Below are 18198 nucleotides of genomic sequence, written 5' to 3' on the forward strand. Positions count from 1 at the left end.
CTGATTCTAGTTCCATCTCTTTCACTCCCTGTCTTTCTTCTTGTCTCTGATTCTAGTTCTATCTCTTTCACTCTCTGTCTTTCTGCTTGTCTCTGATTCTAGTTCTATCTCTTTCACTCTCTGTCTTTCTGCTTGTCTCTGATTCTAGTTCTATCTCTTTCACTCTCTGTCTTTCTGCTTGTCTCTGATTCTAGTTCTATCTCTTTCACTCTGTCTTTCTGCTTGTCTCTGATTCTAGTTCTATCTCTCTCACTCTCTGTCTTTCTGCTTGTCTCTGATTCTAGTTCTATCTCTTTCACTCTGTCTTTCTGCTTGTCTCTGATTCTAGTTCTATCTCTTTCACTCTCTGTCTTTCTGCTTGCCTCTGATTCTAGTTCTATCTCTTTCACTCTCTGTCTTTCTGTTTGTGTCCCACTCTTTCTACCTTTTGTTTTCTCTCTGTGCACCTCTCAAACGTTCTCATGTTCAGCCCTTCTTTCTCACTCTCTGCCCCTTTTTGAAATCTCACTACCTCCTCTGCTCTATACATCTATCATCCTCTCTCTATGCCTCTTATACAATTTCTGAATGTCTCCCTTGCTTTGTCTTTCCCTCTACGTCTAGCACTCTGTGTACCTTACATTTTCCCTCTCTGGCACTCTGTCTCTTTTTCTGTTGCACTCTCCTTTTCCTCTCCTATGTCATGGAGGTCTGGTGGCAAACTTGGGGCAACACATCTCTTCTCAGCAAAAACAAAACTCACCTTCTCCTTCTCTGGGAGCGGAGGGGTAGCTGGGACATATGCTAGCTTTTTGCCTTGCACAAGGGAGTGCCGTGGATGGAAACATGTATTTTCAGAATTAAGGGGCCGGAGCCTGGGCATGGGCTGGATAGTGGGAAGCCCGGACCTGGAATTCCAAGGGAATGGTTGAAATGAAGCCTGGTATTCGGATTTGGAGGAGCAGGTAAACCAGGACTGGGATGGGAGGCAAGCATTTGGCTACAGAGTAATATTTGGACAAGGAGAGTTGCATTAGTTTCTGATAACCACGAGTAATAATGTACAAACCAATCAGATCTGTGGACACACTAGAACTATGGACAACATTTTTCTGTATAAAGAGTTACTAGATTAACCCAGAGTCACCAATAACATAAACACTGAAAGGAATAAACAATGCAGCTAGTTTATTAACATTTAAATAGTTCCCAAATGTTACTTTTTGCCTTCCGTCGGAATTTGGCAGGAACAGGAAGGCTGGTTGCACTAACGGTTGAATTGGATTGGGTAGGGAGCTAGCTGTTGTACTCGGGGTGAAGTTGAGTCATGTAAGACAGGGAGCTGCGTGCTACAGTTGGGGTCAGGCTGAATAGAGAGCTGGTTCCTGTGCTCAGAGAGCAGGCTGAGCATGGAGCTGGCTGGTAAACGCAGGATCAGTCCAGACCCGAAACGTTGACTCTCTCTCTCCACGGTTGTTGCCTGGCCTGCTGAGCTTTTCCAGCATTTTCTGTTGTTATTTCAGACAGGAAACTTGTTGCACTCAGGGTTTGGGTATTTGGGGAGCTGGGTGCTGCAACTACTCCATGTGCCGGACTAAACAGGGAGCTGCCTGTTGCAATTGGGATTGGACTCGGTGGGGAGGTGACTGTTGCACTCGGAGAAGAGGTGGGTGGGGAATGGACTCTTATTCATAGGGTTGAATCACGCAAGAAACTGGCTGTTATACTTAAGGTGGGGCCAGGAGGGGACCTGACTGCGGCATTCTCGAGATTAGACTGGTTGTAGTGAATAACCTTCTGCAACAGATAAAACCTTGAATCCCAAACAAAACTCATCAATCCAATGGTAAATCTGTTGCTTGCAATGGTCGTTAATGTAATTTAATTGGACAGTTATCAACTGTTGCAAGCAGTTGATTTAGGATTTTGAATTACTTGTTCGTTCGTTCTCTTTAGATGTTTCTCATTACAATGGCTGAGGGAAGGTGAGCTATAGTGGGATTACCTATAGTGCATCTGTAGAAGGATCCAGCCATGTTGCAGCTGATCCTGAGTCCAGGTTACTGGGGTTCTCACTTAGCTGATCGTTAGCATGCTCCAACTCAGCTACTAATTAGAAGCACCAGAAAACTTACAAGCTACAGTATCAGCTGTGTGCCATGCTACAGCCAATACCTTTGTGGGCTATAGCTGCTCCCAGTGCTCAAGTTTAATTTTCTGTGTTAGCTGCGCTTTGAGGACAAATTGGACAGCTACTTCTAATAGTCAAAATATCCATGCACAGCCAGTCCATTATAAGCATTTACCCTGTATGTGGAAGTTCAAATTATTCAACAGAATCAAGCTTGCTTAAAGTGTTCTTGTAAGGAGTCCCATTCATTCAGCAATGCCAATCCAGTTACCCACACAGGCCTCCCAATTTTTTTTTAATTCAGAGGCCTAGGAATTTGGTTGGTAGCGCCAGCGATTAGCGCCTAAAGAGCCCGAGAATTGGGGCGTTACCCAATTTTCGGGCGGGCGCAGTGAATATAGCGCCACCTCCCATATTGAGTATCCTTTTAGCGCCGGCGCTAACTCTTTTCGCTCGCCCGCGGGCGCAGGCAGATCATGACGTCATTTCAGTGTGCAACGCCTTTTTGGCACCCCAGACCGGATATTCGGTGGCGCCCGCAACCTTTTCGCCTGGCGCTATTAGTGACAGTTGGATGGAGCGTTCCCAGGCCCTTCTCAGACTCGGGGGGTGCTATTTAAAGGGGACAGCACTAGTATAAAAGCTGCAGCCATTTGGGCTGGCCATTCTGATCGTTGCTGGAGAGAGTTGCTGACCTTCTGTTGGACAGTAATTTTCTCATTGAGCCTTCGGAGGCACTGGCACTGGCAGCTTGAGGGTCCGGCTCCCGAGCTGGTGATGCAGCATCTGAAAGCAGGGAGGTGGAAGCGTGGCTTTAGCAAAAGGACAGCTTGGCAGCAAGGGATGCCAGATTGCGGCAAGGCTATGACATGGGTCCACAGTGAGAAAGCATGCTGGCGGGGGGAACAAGTGGAAGGAGACAGTTGTAAAAGGTGAGAACTTTACCATCGCTGTCGACAATGGGGTCGGCAGCTGCAGTAGTTACAGGACCACTCAGACGTCCTCCAAGAATCTGGTGGACTCTCTCCTCGAGATCCGTGAGAATGACCACTTGTGGAGGTCCTCCACCGGTGCGAAGCTGGTCTTTGCCAATCCTCGCCAGCTTGGACTGCAGGGGAAAGGAGGGGAAGTTATGTTACATGATGCCCTGAGTGATCATCTCATGCCCCCCATGGTGCAAGAGCCCTTACATGATGCCCTGAGTGATCATCTCATGCCCCCCATGGTGCAAGAGCCCTTACATGACGCCTTGAGTCAAATGTGCATGTGTGTGCCCAGAAAGGGCCATGGGTGCTTGCTGGCAGATGGCCAATGGGGCACAGCCCACCCTGTAGCCATAAAGTCAGGTGCAAATGAAGGGATGCAGAAGTTTGCAGAAACAACACCCACCCTCACGACCCGAGTGAGGTCGTTGAATCTCTTTCTGCGTTGGACAGGGCTCCTGGTCACCATGCTGCCGGAGTTGACCCTCTGGCATACATCCCTCCAAGCTCGTCGGTAGTCCTTATGATTTGGCCTCGTGCCATTGTTTGGGTAGAGAACATCTCGCCGGCGCTCCACTGCGGCCACCAATTGCTCCAGAGCCTCATTGGTGAAGCGCTCTGCTCTCTGTCTCACCTTCTCCATCTGGTCCAAGTTTTTAGCGCCAGAGAAGGGCCTGCGCCGATTCTGAGGCCTGCAAGGCGAAGAGTGTGGATGCTGAAGCTGACTGACCCACCCCTTTAAGAGCTGGCCGGCGCCTGGAAGTCTCGTGGTCATCAGTAATTGAGAGCGCCTGCGTTGCGCCCGTCCGCTCCGATATTGGGTTGCGCCGGAAGTTTAGCGCCTTAGGAGTCCCGTGTAACGCCTGAATTCGCACCTCAATCCCCTTTAGGGGCGATGCAACCCAATATCGCGCCAGGCGGCGATAAGTTGCGTCTGGCTATAAACTTTGCGCAGCGCCAGTTCTAACGCCTCAAGCGGGGCTATACCCAATTTCTAGGCCAGAGACTTTTGCAGTAATGACTGAATTTGTTCCATTCTGTAAGAAGCCCACAATAATACTCATAGTTCCAGCACTTGTGTACTATGGCTAGTCTGCACTGACAAATTAAAGTAAGTGCTGCACTGGGGTCAGATCCTGCATTTAATCCAGGCACTGAATATCACAGTAAAGCTGCGTTACAGACTTCACATAATCTGGGTTGCTGTTCCTATGCGGTACTGTGTGAATGGTGCATTGTAAGGTGCTGTCTTTCAATTGAGCCGCTATCCTGAGACCCCGTCTGCCTGCCCAGGTGAACCTATAAGACTCCAGGGACAAGTTGTAAAAAAGAACATTGAGTTCTTCCAGTGTCCTGACCCAACGGTCATTCCTCAACCAACTGCACCAAAAACAGTTTGCTGGTCATTTATTCATTTGCTGTTTATGGGATCTTGCTGTGTTATATTGGCTGCAGCATTTGCCTGCATAATAGTATTTCCAAAGTAAACTGTTGTTTGTAAAGCGTTTTGCTATGTCCTAAGGGCATAATAAGGCACTATATAAATGCAAGTTATTTTTTCCTTAAAAGACAATATATAATTTTTTTTTACCAAGAAGTTCACACCCTGCAAAGTTGGAACTCTTGCCACTTCCATAAGGCTGAGAGCAATAAAACGTAATGAGAAATAAAATGAAAAACTGCACGATCTATAAAAATAAAGCCTGGTTGGGAGCACCTTATGAACTGAAACCCAATCTCGGTTCAAATGACTGGATAATTTGATGCGTCGTCGCATGATTTGAGATGTAATCGAACTCTTCAGCCATGTTGCAGCTTTCAATGTGCACTCTCACACAACTACTTATTTGCTTAGACAAAATCTGAAAGAGCTAATGCAGAGCCTCTTCACAGTACACTGAGGTGGAATGATTCAAGATTTTTCATAGATCCTTAATGAGAACTACAGCACATTCTTTGGCTTAAAGGTACTGCACTAGCCACATGTATTCAATATCCAATTTACAGATTCTGACAGTATTGTTTTTCCAAGCTTATCCAAGAATATTATCCCATTCAATGGTAGGATAATTTTGGGAAGCTGGGTTCATCAATCCTGAAATACCTCCCACAGCAATTAGTGTTATATTGAGAGATGTGAACAGTTGTAACATCTGTATTTTATTCACATTACAGTCTCAGCACAAATATAGCAGTGTTCCTGTATAGGAGAGGAACCATTAGTAGCGGCCATCTGTTTTAAGGGCTTTCCAGCAAATGCCATATGTATTAGAAGCAGGTAATTGTTATATATTGGTTAATTTCCTCAGTCTTCCCTTACTCCTGAAAATGACAGGCTCTTAAAACTCAAGCTTTGAATCGACTAACCACCGTCCCGTGTTTTACCTCCTCCTCTCGTCTATTCGTATCTACCTTAGTGGTATCCTGCACTTGGGTCTTGTCCCTTCACCTAAGCTTCTCAATTTAAAAAGAAAAGACTAGAATCACTCTTTGCAGAGATGTCATTCATAAAAGATTGTAAGTGTCAGTGACCTGTGCAGAGTTAAGACAATACTGTCTGAAAGTTGCTAAAAGAAGCAGAGGTGGCTGGGAAGGAGTTACATGGAGGATAAGATACGGCAGGCACCGAGTTACAGAGCAGCAACACAATCGAGCAGCTCTGATGGTATCACTCGCTCTCCTGAGCAATTTCTGAGCGTCAGCAGAGCCCCAAAAATTGAATTGCTGCCTTCAACAAACGGCCAGGCGTTTGCTCTGTATAACTGAAACTTTTATTTTTCGAAATAACATTGTTTTTTCGTGGAAGTTTTCCCACTGTTAAACAGTGGGAGTCTTGAGCACATAGCAAGAAGCATGAAAGAAATACGATAAGAACAGGTGTATAGTTTGCGTCTGTGTAGGTCGCTCCTGCAACTCTTACATCGAGCAACTGATTTATGTCCCAAGTTCACAGGTGATAGAAACCTATAAAAATTGGGGTTTCTTTATGGTACTAAAATTGAGTTATATAGTGCAGTTATCTATTTTTTTACCAACATGTGACCTTTTAATACAGGGTCTGTATTAACTGTCAGAATTTCTTTCCCACAGTTTCTCTGCACAGTGATTGCCATCTTGCTGCACTACTTTTTCATGGCAACCTTTGCCTGGATCTTTGTGGAGGGGCTTCACATCTACCGGATGCAAACTGAAGCTAGGAACATCAACTATGGTGCCATGAGGTTCTACTATGCCATTGGCTGGGGAGTGCCCGCCATCATCACAGGTTGGCATCAGTAGTGCATGCAATGATAGGCTGGTATAAATGTTCATTGAAAATGGACAGTTCACGCCTGTCTAGTACTATGTAGCTTTTTTGTGTCTCTTCCTGTACATGTATAGTGCACGGTGGGCAAAAGAGAGGAATTTACTCACTTAACAGTGTTGTCATTGATGCTTTGATGTGATGTATCCTCTAGTACCAGCAAGTTTTCAGATATCTTTTTCTTGTATTTATAAAGCACAGTTATGACAGATTATTTTTATAAAAGTGGCGCAGGCACCCTCTGGGAATATCTAAATTGGGGAACCTCTCCTTAGCTCTATATCATCTGCCGGTGGAGGTTCCTCAAGGGCAGGTACCAGCAATTATTGGCCCACCTATCTGAAATCTAGGAGGGGTCTGGTCAATCCGATGAGCTAATTACAATGACAAGGGTAACTCGTTAACCTCTAAACAATGCAACATTGTGCCAATAAGGTCACACTTTGGTTCATAAGCACTGTGGGCTGATGTATAGCATAGATCTTTAAAGCTAGGGGTTCAGGTAGAAATGGCAGATGCAATTGTGGGATTTATGCACAGATATTGAATACGAAATAAGGAGGTGATGTTGAATTTGTGGGATTTATGCACACAGTTATTGAATATAAAATAAGGAAGTGATGTTGAATTTGTACGATACACTGGTTAGGCCACAGCTGGGGGTATTGTGTGCAGTTTTCAGCACCTCATTATAAGAATATTCAAGCTATGGAAATGGTACAGCCGCGATTCTCTAGATTATATCAGGAATGAGAGGTTATAATTATGAAGAAAGATTGAAAAATTGGGGCTTTATTCACTAACCGAGAAGATTAAGGGAAGTTCTAATAGATGTTTTCAAAATTCTGAAAGGTTTTGAGAGGGTAAATACTGAAAGATTGTTTGCACACGATTGTGAATTCGGTAATAAGGGGCACAGACTAAGGATCATCACTAGAAGAATAAAAGGAGAGGTTGGATAAACTTTTTTCACAAAGATGGTTATTAGAACATAAAATGCTTTATTTGAGACAAATACAGTGGATAAATATTGAAAAGCAAGAATATGAAAGGATAGGGGAAAGGAGATTAGAATGTGCACCTGTAGTTGAGTTAGCACCAATGCAAACATAATGGGCTGAATGGCCTCGTTCGGTGCTGTAATTTCGGTGATTTATATCACCAGTTTTGTGGACTGAATTTGTATCCATTAGGAATGAGACTGAGGCTGGTTACATTTATTTCATCTGTATTTCAGAATGAGGAAATTCAAGCTCATACACAAGATCCAAGTCCAGGTCCCAAATGTGAAAGTGCACTATGTTCTCGCACTTTGATTCAGTATTTTATTTTTGCCACCAGCCTCCATGTATCTTCCAGCTAATGGGTCTTGACCCTACAATCACCATCTTTGCTCAGTGATATAATCCAGTCAGTTTTCTGTCTCTGTCTCTTCTCCTGCATCCTTCCCTGTGAGTACAAATAGAAAGCATTATTTCTATGTCGTGATGCATCTAGAGGCATGGAGGAGAGCTGACAAAACTCACCAACTGGGGCAAGCAAGTTTGACTTTTTGTTTGAGTCAGGTGCTTATGTGCTACTCAGATTCCACAACATTCTGTTTCATTGTTATTCTCATGAAATTAAGATTGAACCAAGTACCTGAATTCTCCCACCTTGCACCTGCTTGTGTTTTCAAATCATTAGTGAATCATCTCTTCAACCCTCAGAAGACAAACTCAAAATATAGAACTCTTTCATTACTAAATAAAGTTTTACCATTTTGAGCACTATTTCCACCCTGTAACATCGTCACAGCTTGCATTGCAGTTGAGCTTGTGCTCTCCTGCAGTGTTCAGAGTGAAAGGCTTTTGTATAAGCCAGGGTGCCCTAAATTCAGGAATCATAGACATCTTGGCCCATATTTTGCGCTCGCGAAGGCATAAGCCATCAGAAAGGCCCCGCAAGTTCCGGGTTTTCGCACATGCGTGAAAACCCGGAACTTGCAATCTGTCAAGGTTCACCTTGACAGATCAGCCGCACCGACCCAAAAATCACTTTCGCTGGCGCAGAGTTGGTTTATTTGCCCAACTACTGTCCAGCAAATACCCACAAAACCCTTACGCCTGGTAAAAGAAGGCGTAGGACCCGCTTTCACCAGTGTAAGAGTTACTATAAACCTTAAATTAAAATTTTTTAAATAAAAATCATTCATAAACATTTAGGCCGTGAATTTAATGATGGGGGCGGGACAGCTGGTTTCTGGGTTCCGGTCCCACTCCCAGCTACATCCGTTGTGCAGATGCAATTAAAAGTTCCTTCAATAAAGCGTATACAATAAAAATGTAATTTTTTGAAAAATAATTTTAAACATTTTAATCCGGGCCAAAATTTACATAAACTAACGTTAAGGCCGCGAATTTAATTGCACTGAGGGGGCGGGTCCGCTGTCAAAATTGCAAAGATTGATTAAAATGTTTAAAATTATTTTTCAAAAAATTACATTTTTATTGTATATGCTTTATTGAAGGGACTTTTAATTAAATTTGAAAATGGGAACATTTAGTTTTATTCCAGTTGTATAAATTATTTAATTATTTGGGGATTCCATTCGTAAATAGAATCCCCATAAGCATGCTAGGAATCCTCCTTTCTGATTGGAGGACTTGGCCCACGTGATCCCAGGGACACTTCTGAACCGCCTGCGTCCCTGGGATCTGCAGCCCTTTACACAGGCATACACCTGCAGACCCAGGATCTGAAGCCCGGGAGTCTGAACGTAAGTGGGGATTTTTTTATCGGGTCAGAAGCATGCTCTGACCACAAATTCCGGGCCCCTGTTTGGGAATTTTAATGCTGCCACGACTAGTTTCAGAATCTCTGAATTGTCTTGTTCTGTTTTGTATTTGAGCTGCCCACAGCACCTCTGATTTCTGAGAATCCCAGATATGGATTTATGTTTCTAATTTCACTTACAAGGAAGCCTTTTTTTAAATTAGTTTCTCCATTTTAGAGTCATTGGGCTGGAATTTGGATGAATGGAGACATGTTGGAGGCGGGACTGCTGCTTGCGGGATCTCAGTCCCGCCTCCATCATCTTCTGGCCAACCAGTGGGATTTTCCCCTGATTGACCTTGTTAAGCCCGCCCTGCAGGCTCAGCAGGCCAATTAGGGGGAAGTCACTGACACCAGCACATCAACGTCTGACATGCCATCTGTCAAGATTACTTGAAAGAAGAAATGTCAGCGTTTGACAGTTCTGTGAAGCTGTCAAACACTGACATTCTGTGTAGTTTGATGAGCCCTTGTGTTCAGGACTCATCAAACCTTTCTACTTTGTAGAAATCAGATGATTGTTGGTTTGGAGGATCCAACAGCCAGTCTGTGAAATCTACAATGAAGATGTCGGGACTCCGGATCCACAGCGACTGAAGGTTGTATGCAGAAACAAAGGTAAGTGAATATTTTCTAACACTTTACACTCACCTCACATACTTACCACTCCACACTTGCACCCATCACTCACCTCTACATTGCACTTTCAGACCCCCGCAGACCTCCTACTCGACTCTTCCGCCCCGGCGGGGTTCTCCGAGGTCGGGAAGCCTGCACTTGAAAAGGTAAAATGGGACTAATCCTTGTTTCTGTCTGTTAACTACCTGTTAACAGGCAGTTAAAAGGATTTAATCCCTTTCCCGCCTTGAGGAGACAGGACCCGGGGCAGGACAGCTTCCCGCCTCCTGGCAAAAGGGCACGGAGGCGGGATGGGGGCAGGTTTCCCAGCCGCCCCCACTTTCTGCAACTTTACCGGCAGTCCCGTCTCCTCGGGGCTGGAAAAATCCAGCCCAAAATCCCTCCCAAATCACATGACACACCCATTCTCCAGTTGAGAAGAGAAACGACTTGCTCTTGATTATCTGCCTATGTAACTAGCCACTAGGAGGTACACAAGAACAGCCTAGTTTGGCCTGGTTTTTATTCCCCCTCCCCCCTTCCCCGGCCCCCATCTCTTCCTGTAAGGGCTCTTATGGACTTCTCTCTGAGAAGATTTGAAACTCAGTATATTTTCCATTTCTCAATCTATCACTAATATGTGTTTTCCAGGTCTTGCAGTTGGTCTGGACCCAGAGGGTTATGGGAATCCTGATTTCTGCTGGATCTCTGTACACGATAAGCTGATCTGGAGCTTTGCTGGACCAATTGCTGTTGTCATTGTGGTAAATATTACTCCTGCTTATTCGAGAATATTTCTAAAGTGAGTACTAGAGCTATGTGCCTTCCATAAAATATTAAGATTATAATTGTGACATAATATTCCTGCGTCATTAAATTTCCATTAAACTTTTACTTCACTGTGTCTGTCTGATTTCTGCTACTTGCTGCTCTCGCTCTTGCTCGCATTCTTTCTCTCTCGCCACCCTTCCTTCTGAGGACTCCCATATACGGTAAGAGCCTGACCCAAACAACAGGAAAAACTCCCCCCAACGGTTTGTTTATGCAGGCTTTCAAGACTATTGATGAACTGAAAATGGCTGTCAAAATTCCCTGTGAAAATATGAAATTTAATATTTTCTCAAGATCCTCATTGAGTTTGTGCATTATTTCAGAGTCTGGATGTAAGGAAATTCTCTTTTTTTTCCTTTGGGTCTGGTTAGTTTTTAGCCCTGATTCCAATTCTTTTCCCCCATGAGGTCATCATTGTCATGATAACCTAGTGTAAGTGTTATATTCTGCTGTTGCTATCTTCTGTATCTCCTCACCAAATGTATATTTGGACTCCTTTTTGAAGCCTGAGCTTTGTTTAAAGTTTCACTTAGATATTTGCTGCTTTTAGATGAACATTGTGATGTCCTTGTTGGTAGCAAGAATGTCCTGTGCCCCAACACAGAAGGAAGCCAAGAAAAAATCAATACTGTGAGTAGTCAAAGTACAGTAATGTAAAACAACTAACACCATAGGCAATTTTACTAGTGTTTTTAGATTTACTACAGCTGTCTATTGTTTCCTTGACTCATTTGCCTCGAGTTTTGTTATATGCTGAAACAAGTGGACTGTTCAAGCAGGCTTTCCTCCCTGGGCATTTATAAATGTGAACGTTAAATCCAAAGAAAGGTTTAGGAGTAACAAACTTGACCAGTGACATGCCTTCCAGCACAAGATAATGGTGTGGTTGAGGATTTTGTGTTTTTTGCTGTCATGTGAAACAAAAATATATGGATTGCTGGAGTCACTTTTAGACTCCTTGGGGAGATATCTAAGTGCTCTCAATTGAATCAAAAGGATATAACTGTGTGGGAAAGGAAGGGTAGATCAAAGCTGATTAGGTAATAGCTGTTAAGATGTATACTTTATATCGCTATGCTGTAGGCGTGAATCTCATCCCAAGCTTTAGGGAGAGGGTTTGCGTAATGAAGCAGATTAGAACAGTAATATATTGGTGCCTATATTTTACCACACACAAACACTTAGTTGATAGGATGCACTTGAGTAAAGTCCCAGCCCTTCTTCCCTGGGACAAATGTTTAGAGGTCCTGGGAAAGATGATTTAGAGTAGGATGGGAGACAATGCAGTGTGTCTTGATTTCAACATAGTGAGATGTAGGGAAGAGAAATGTGTATAATAATGGATCTAAAGCTAAGAAGGACCTGGAGAAGAAAGTTCAGAAGAGCAATGACAATAATTGTGTTGATGAAATTAAAAGGAATGAGAGGTTGTAGTGTAGAGAAAGATTGGGAACCAAAGATGAGAGAAGGGTGACCTATCAGACAAGCTTTTTCCAGTGAAGCACTTTGTGATATCCTAAGAGATTAGATAAAGCACTGTATAAAAGGAGGTTCATTTATATGTCCTATCCAGGAGTCTGTGAGAAGTGTTAAACAAACTACCCAAGATATGAGGGCCGTTTTCAACTCTTGGACAGATTTGACCTTTGTCTGGTTCCACTCTTGCAATTTAGAATCATCGAATGGTTACAGCACAGAAGGAGGCCATTCGGCCCGTCGAGCCCGTGCCGGCTCTCTGCAAGAGCACTTCAGCTAGTCCCACTCCCTGCCCTTTCCCCGTAGCCCTGCAAATTTTTTCCCCTCAGGTACTTATCCAACTCCCCTTTGAAATCCACGATTGAGTCTGCCTCCACGACCCTTTCAGGCAGCGCATTCCAGAATTCCAGATCCTAATCACTCGCTGCGTAATTTTTTTTTCCTCATGTCGCCTTTGGTTCTTAAATTTCATCTGCCACGTGTCCGCCCTGTCTATGTCCTCTTGAAGTCTATCACTATCCTTTTTTGAACAAGGGCGTAATATTTGCAATTCAATTTGCAATTTCAGTCATAGCCAGAGAACTTCCTACAATAGCTTCTCTTCCTGCCCCCGCACCGTTACCTCTGAAATCCTCCAAGGATCTATCCCTGGCTCCCTCCTATTGCTCATCTACATGCTGCCCTAGGCGACATCATCCGAAGACGTAATGTCAAGTTCCACATGAATGCCTCACCACCACCTCTTTCGACCACTCCACTACTCTGTGTTGTCAGCCTGCTTGTCCGACATTCAGTCCTGGATGAACTGCAATTTCCTCCATTTGACCATTAGGAAGACAGAAATCACTGTCTTTGGCCTCCATCGCAAACTCCGTTCCCTCACCCCCTTCCTGACCGCCGTTTCAGGCTTCCTACTTCCACCTCTGTAACATCGCCCATCTCTGTCCCTGTCTCAGCTTACCTGCTGCTGAAACCCTCAACCATGCCTTTGTTACCTCCAGATTCAGTTATTCCAACGCTGTCCTGACCGACCTCCCATATTCCACCCTCCGTAAACTTGAGCTCACCCAAAACTTTGCTGTCCATATCCTAACTTGCACCAAGTCCTGCTCACCCATCACCCTTGTGCTCGCTGACCCACATTGGCTCCCGGTCTAGCAACGCCTCGATTTTAAAATTCTCATCTTTGTTCAAATCCCTCTATAACCTCGTCCCTCCCTATCTCTGTAACCTCTTCAAGTTCTAAAACCCTTAAAGAACTCTGTGTTCCTCCAACTATGGCCTCTTGTGCCTTCACCCGTCTGGGCCCGAAGCTCTGGAATTCCCTCCCCAAACCTCTCCGCCTCGCGATCTCTCTTCTCCTTTGAGACCCTCCTTTAAATCCTATGTCTATGACCAAGTTTTTAGTCATCCCTCCAATACCTCTTTAGCTTGATATCAATGTTTATCTGGTTATGCTCCTTTAAAGCACTTTGGGACGTTTTCCTACATTAAAGGGGCTATATAAATGCAAATTGTAGTTAAGAATTTATGAGGGAAGAAAGACCGAAGGGAAACCCAAGTTTCTTGATGGCAGCTTTAGCAATGAAGGAGATGCAGAAGTTCCATTAGAGGTCAGAGGAAATGATGGGGCGGAGAATGTCATTAGATAAATCAGGACTGAAGGGTGGGACCATCAAAGCTTAGAGGTGACAGCTGTTTGGTTAGACTTGAGAGACATCAAGAACCTACAGGAGAAACCTTTTGCTTTTGCACTCCCAGCACAGACATTGTCCACCACAAGTGTGCGTCGGAAAAGGGAGCATGGAGTGTGCCCACTACACTATTCATGTTAATGGATGGAAAATAGGGCGAGCTGTCCTGTATATTGGGCATGCTGTCCTCTGTGATATTCTGGTATGTGCAATGCTCTGCACTGGGAGCACGAGCAGCAAATTACCTCCTTTTGCTTAAAAATCAAAAGAAAGGGAGTTTTCATCATCGGCCTCTGCCACAAATTCCACTCCCTTGCCCCCTTCCTGACCAATGTGTCATCATTTAATTTTGAAATGAAAAATAAATAGGTTTGACATGCTTCAAATAAAATACACAGACATCCAGAACAGCTCAACAGGGATTATCAGGACACAAAAGAAAAATGTTCAGCGATCATTTCCCAGTGACCATAACTTAAGCCTGCGACTTTATGGCATGACCAAAGGAATGAAAACTGGCAGCGCTCTTCAGCAGCAAGGCATCTATTACATTAGGAGTCTAGTGAGGTGAGGAATAATATTTCAAACCCATGAGCTGCCAAATAACTCTGCTTTTTGTATAAACCAAGTTATCTAGGTCATTAAGCGCTATATAAGGAAACAATACAAAAGGTTATTCACTCATGTTTTTAATGAACACTCAAAGTACAAATGCTCAGTTGTCTTCCTCCATTTATGTCACATGAGCTTTGTGTTGATTTGATTATTTCTCTCATTGAGTTTAGTTCAGTGTGAATGCGTGTGTGATTTTGCCTGTTCTTCTGTCTGTATTAACCCAAATCTGTTCTCCTGTCCTTATTTTAACTTCTCTTTTGTTTGTTTTTCTTCTTGTGTTTCTACCAATCTGCCATTTATTGTGACTGTGATGGCTTACTGGTAGAGATGAACAAGCCAGGGAATCAAAAAAATCTCAGTAACGCTCCAAAAAGATTTGTTAATTTTTACGTAAAATTTATTATGGGCATTGTCTGCCACTGGCCACACTGCAGCTGGGAGAGTTTGAGGGTGTGGGCCAAAAATCTTTTTTTTTAGATGTGCCTTCTATATGATCTTTCTCTTGGGCCACACCTGCCTATCACATTATGCTGCATCTACAAGCATCACCCGGCTTGAGTCCATGAGAGACCGATAACCACCTGGACCTTGAATGGGAGCTCCAGCTTTAAACCACGAGGCTTCTGGCTGCCATCTTAGAATGTGCCTGTTTTCCTTGTTGCCCTTGATTGGGCTATGCCTGTCAATCTTGCAGGATTTTATGACAATGAATCTCTCTTTTTTTCACCTGTTCAATGCAAAATCATCCCCTGGGTTTATTGTTCTCTGCAGTGGGGATGTCCAAACTATAGCTCCCCTCTCCTGGCATTTGAAACCTCAAAGCCTACACAACACAACCTTATTTATCCTATTTCTTATTTTTTGATTTGTTGTTTGAATTTTGTGGGTCTAAAGGGTTGTTTTTAACACTCTTACCTCATTAGTGGATAAATCAACATCTGTTAGTACCTGCAATTTAAGAGATCTACAAATTAATGGGAAATGAATTTAAAGTTGTATATAGCCCATGAAGCCAAAAACCCTGCACTCTGGGGCATTTCCTACCAGTTGTATAAGATACTGTTGTCACAGACCTGCTGTCTTCAGGAGCAGTGAGAGAAATGGGGATAAAATTATAAGGAATAAAAATGAGTGTTCATTCCCCATTAAGAGGGATATGTGTTCTGTAGTGCTATTTTCATGTTGAGGTTTATACAGTGTAATAGCACCATCTGGTAGTAGAAAGCAGTACTACATGAACAGAAAATACTTTTTGTTTTGCTAAATTCCCCATACCGCCTTGTTTAAAAACCAGAAATTCTTTAAATCTTTTATTTCGTACCCAGAGCACATCAGCACAGTCTGGTTTCAGTAAATTGTGCGCTAGTGGGTAACATTTCTGCTGAAATAGTAGACAAAGGTATTTCAGATGAACACACAACGCAGTTTTAAGCTATTACACAACAGCATAATTTCACGGTCTATTAGCCTGAATTGTTCAGTTGCTGTTAAAGGTACTGATTGATTTTTCAGAGGGGCTGCAAGGCCTTTCCTTGATATCCCATTTTTCACTAAAGGGCTGCATGATCAGTGAGGGTTTACTACTTGTGTGGCTGTATTATGTTAACTGAAGGAGGCGATCATTGCTCATTCACGATTTTCCATTTTGAAAGTTGTTGCCGTATTAAGGGCCAGTAAAAGCAACCATTGCCACTATTACTGCCCTTTTAGTTTTTTACCATCTCTCGCGATAGCTGGAGTCATGTCTTCAGGGAAGCAATCAGGAAATGAAGTTTTTTTTCTTTTTAAATAAAATTGCACCCAGTCCCAGCTTTGTGCTGTCAGCTGCTGTGATGTTATTCACCATTTTAATGCCTGAATATCATTAGCAGCAATTTAACATGTTCGAACCTCTTGCCACCAACATTAGAAGTAAATGGTGATGGAGAAGTCATTATTCCCAACTGGTTTGAAACCATAGTAATTATCCACAGGATGATTTCACCCCCTCGATGTTCAAGCATTTTTAATCTTAAATATTTTTACTGGAGCTTCGCTCTAGTTTGACTGGACTATTGACTAAATCATGCCATGCTTGTATCTCCGCCATGCCCTTCACCTTACCTGCGGCAACATCCAGCAGAATAAATTGGATGAAAAGAGAGATGCAGTGTAATTTACAGTAAAATGCCTGGGGTATAATCAGAGCCAGGAACATTTGAATTCTGGGTTTTGATAAGAAGTTTGTTGAAGAAAATGAAAAATTGACATGCATTTTAGGAATAAATATTCCTTTACTATGTCATTTTTGTTCCTTTACCTTAAGTCACATTTAATAATCAACTACTAGACTGCAAGCAGCCTTGTTTTCCTATTTTCCTTCCGAGGTCTGGCCTTGTAGACTGGAAGACAAAGCAAAAAGATAAAAGTTAAAAGAAATGCAAGCCAGCAACATCAGCTCTGATTTCTAGTGGTAAATTGTTATTACCATGGGAAGACGTAAATGTAGTTACTGAGACGAGAAGGAATTAGGACTCCATAAAGGAAACAAATAGTGGTTTAAAGAGTAACTGAATGTAAGACTGAATTTTGCACCTAGAATTTTCTAGAAACCGATGCGATAAAACATTTTTTTCTTTTGCCACAACTTTTAGCATGCTGCAATTGAGCAAATTTCTCGAACTCATTGTAAGTTTAAATTCTGTAACAGTTCACCTCTTTCCAGCTACAATGTGCCATTTATCTTGCTCCTGCTTGAGCAGTGTTCCCCCTGTAAAATCTCCCAGAAAGCTGGGTGCTCTCTGATGTCTGTCCAGGCCTTATTTTTGTTTACGTGCTTAGGGCTGCCAAGAGACGCGCGAGGAACTGGGACACTGGGATTAAACCTGGGCCCTACACAAACTTCGATCTTATCGGTTCTCTGTGAGTAGATGCCATTTCCCCCTGCGTCCCCTCCTTCATTACCCCTTTTTTTCCCAAAGTAACTTTTCTCTGTATCTTCTTCCTCTTTTTCTCCTATTTAGTCTTCCCACCAGCAGACATCATCCAGCCAAGGAGGATGAGTCAGTTTGTCCTACGTAATCTTCCGCATCTGTGGCTATCAGGAGGCGCAATTCAGATGATGTAATTTAATTCCCATATTCCCAAGATAGAATGTACCGTTCCCTTGTGGCATTCCATCTAGTGATAGTCCCCCTTGTCACCATGTAAGAACTGGAATAGCCAACCTGACTGAGCTGAGAGGCAGCTTTGAGTGTCAGGCAGGCTCGGAACTTGAACCTGTAAAATCCTGGCCAAGAGACGTATACCTTACTGCTATCTTTACGAAGTTTCAACATTCCTCTTAATTATAATAATTATGATTTTTTAACAACTGTTTAACAGCCCCATATGTCCTCCCTACAATTGTATCTTACTGACAGGCCTATATTTGTCCCGTCTCCTTGGCCCTGATTAAAAACAATTGGTACCTTTTCTCCTACACTGAGCCCTTACCCCGCACCACTCCACCACCAGCACGTTTTTGTTTTAAAGGTTGGCAGGTATGCTGTTTCTGCCGACATGCTGTGTTGCTCCCAGCTCTGTCTCATTGTGTAGGTTATTCTCTGGTTCTCTCTGTCCCTCCAGTACCACAGTACGAAGCGCCTTCATTCTGCTACTAATCGTTAGTGCCACCTGGCTTTTTGGGCTGATGGCCGTCAACAACAGCATCCTTGCTTTTCACTACCTCTACACTGTTCTCTGCTGTTTCCAGGTAAAGGCTTACTCTCACTA

The 18198-nt window shown here is 43.3% G+C and overlaps 1 protein-coding gene across 1 annotated transcript in view; it reads left to right on the forward strand.

Moving 5' to 3' along the window:
* The window catches only part of celsr3 (cadherin, EGF LAG seven-pass G-type receptor 3), a 383004-nt gene that overhangs the window by 324120 nt on the left and 40686 nt on the right, over positions 1-18198 (forward strand). The window contains exons 25-28 of the mRNA XM_086001957.1: positions 6184-6358; positions 10481-10593; positions 11211-11290; positions 18052-18178. Coding sequence (XP_085858083.1) covers positions 6184-6358; positions 10481-10593; positions 11211-11290; positions 18052-18178 — 495 coding nt within the window. The remainder of the gene's footprint in view (positions 1-6183; positions 6359-10480; positions 10594-11210; positions 11291-18051; positions 18179-18198) is intronic.

This window comes from Somniosus microcephalus, chromosome 11 (genome assembly GCF_052327205.1).
Source record: "Somniosus microcephalus isolate GS21.2 chromosome 11, FLI_Smic_1.0, whole genome shotgun sequence".
NCBI lineage: Eukaryota > Metazoa > Chordata > Chondrichthyes > Squaliformes > Somniosidae > Somniosus > Somniosus microcephalus.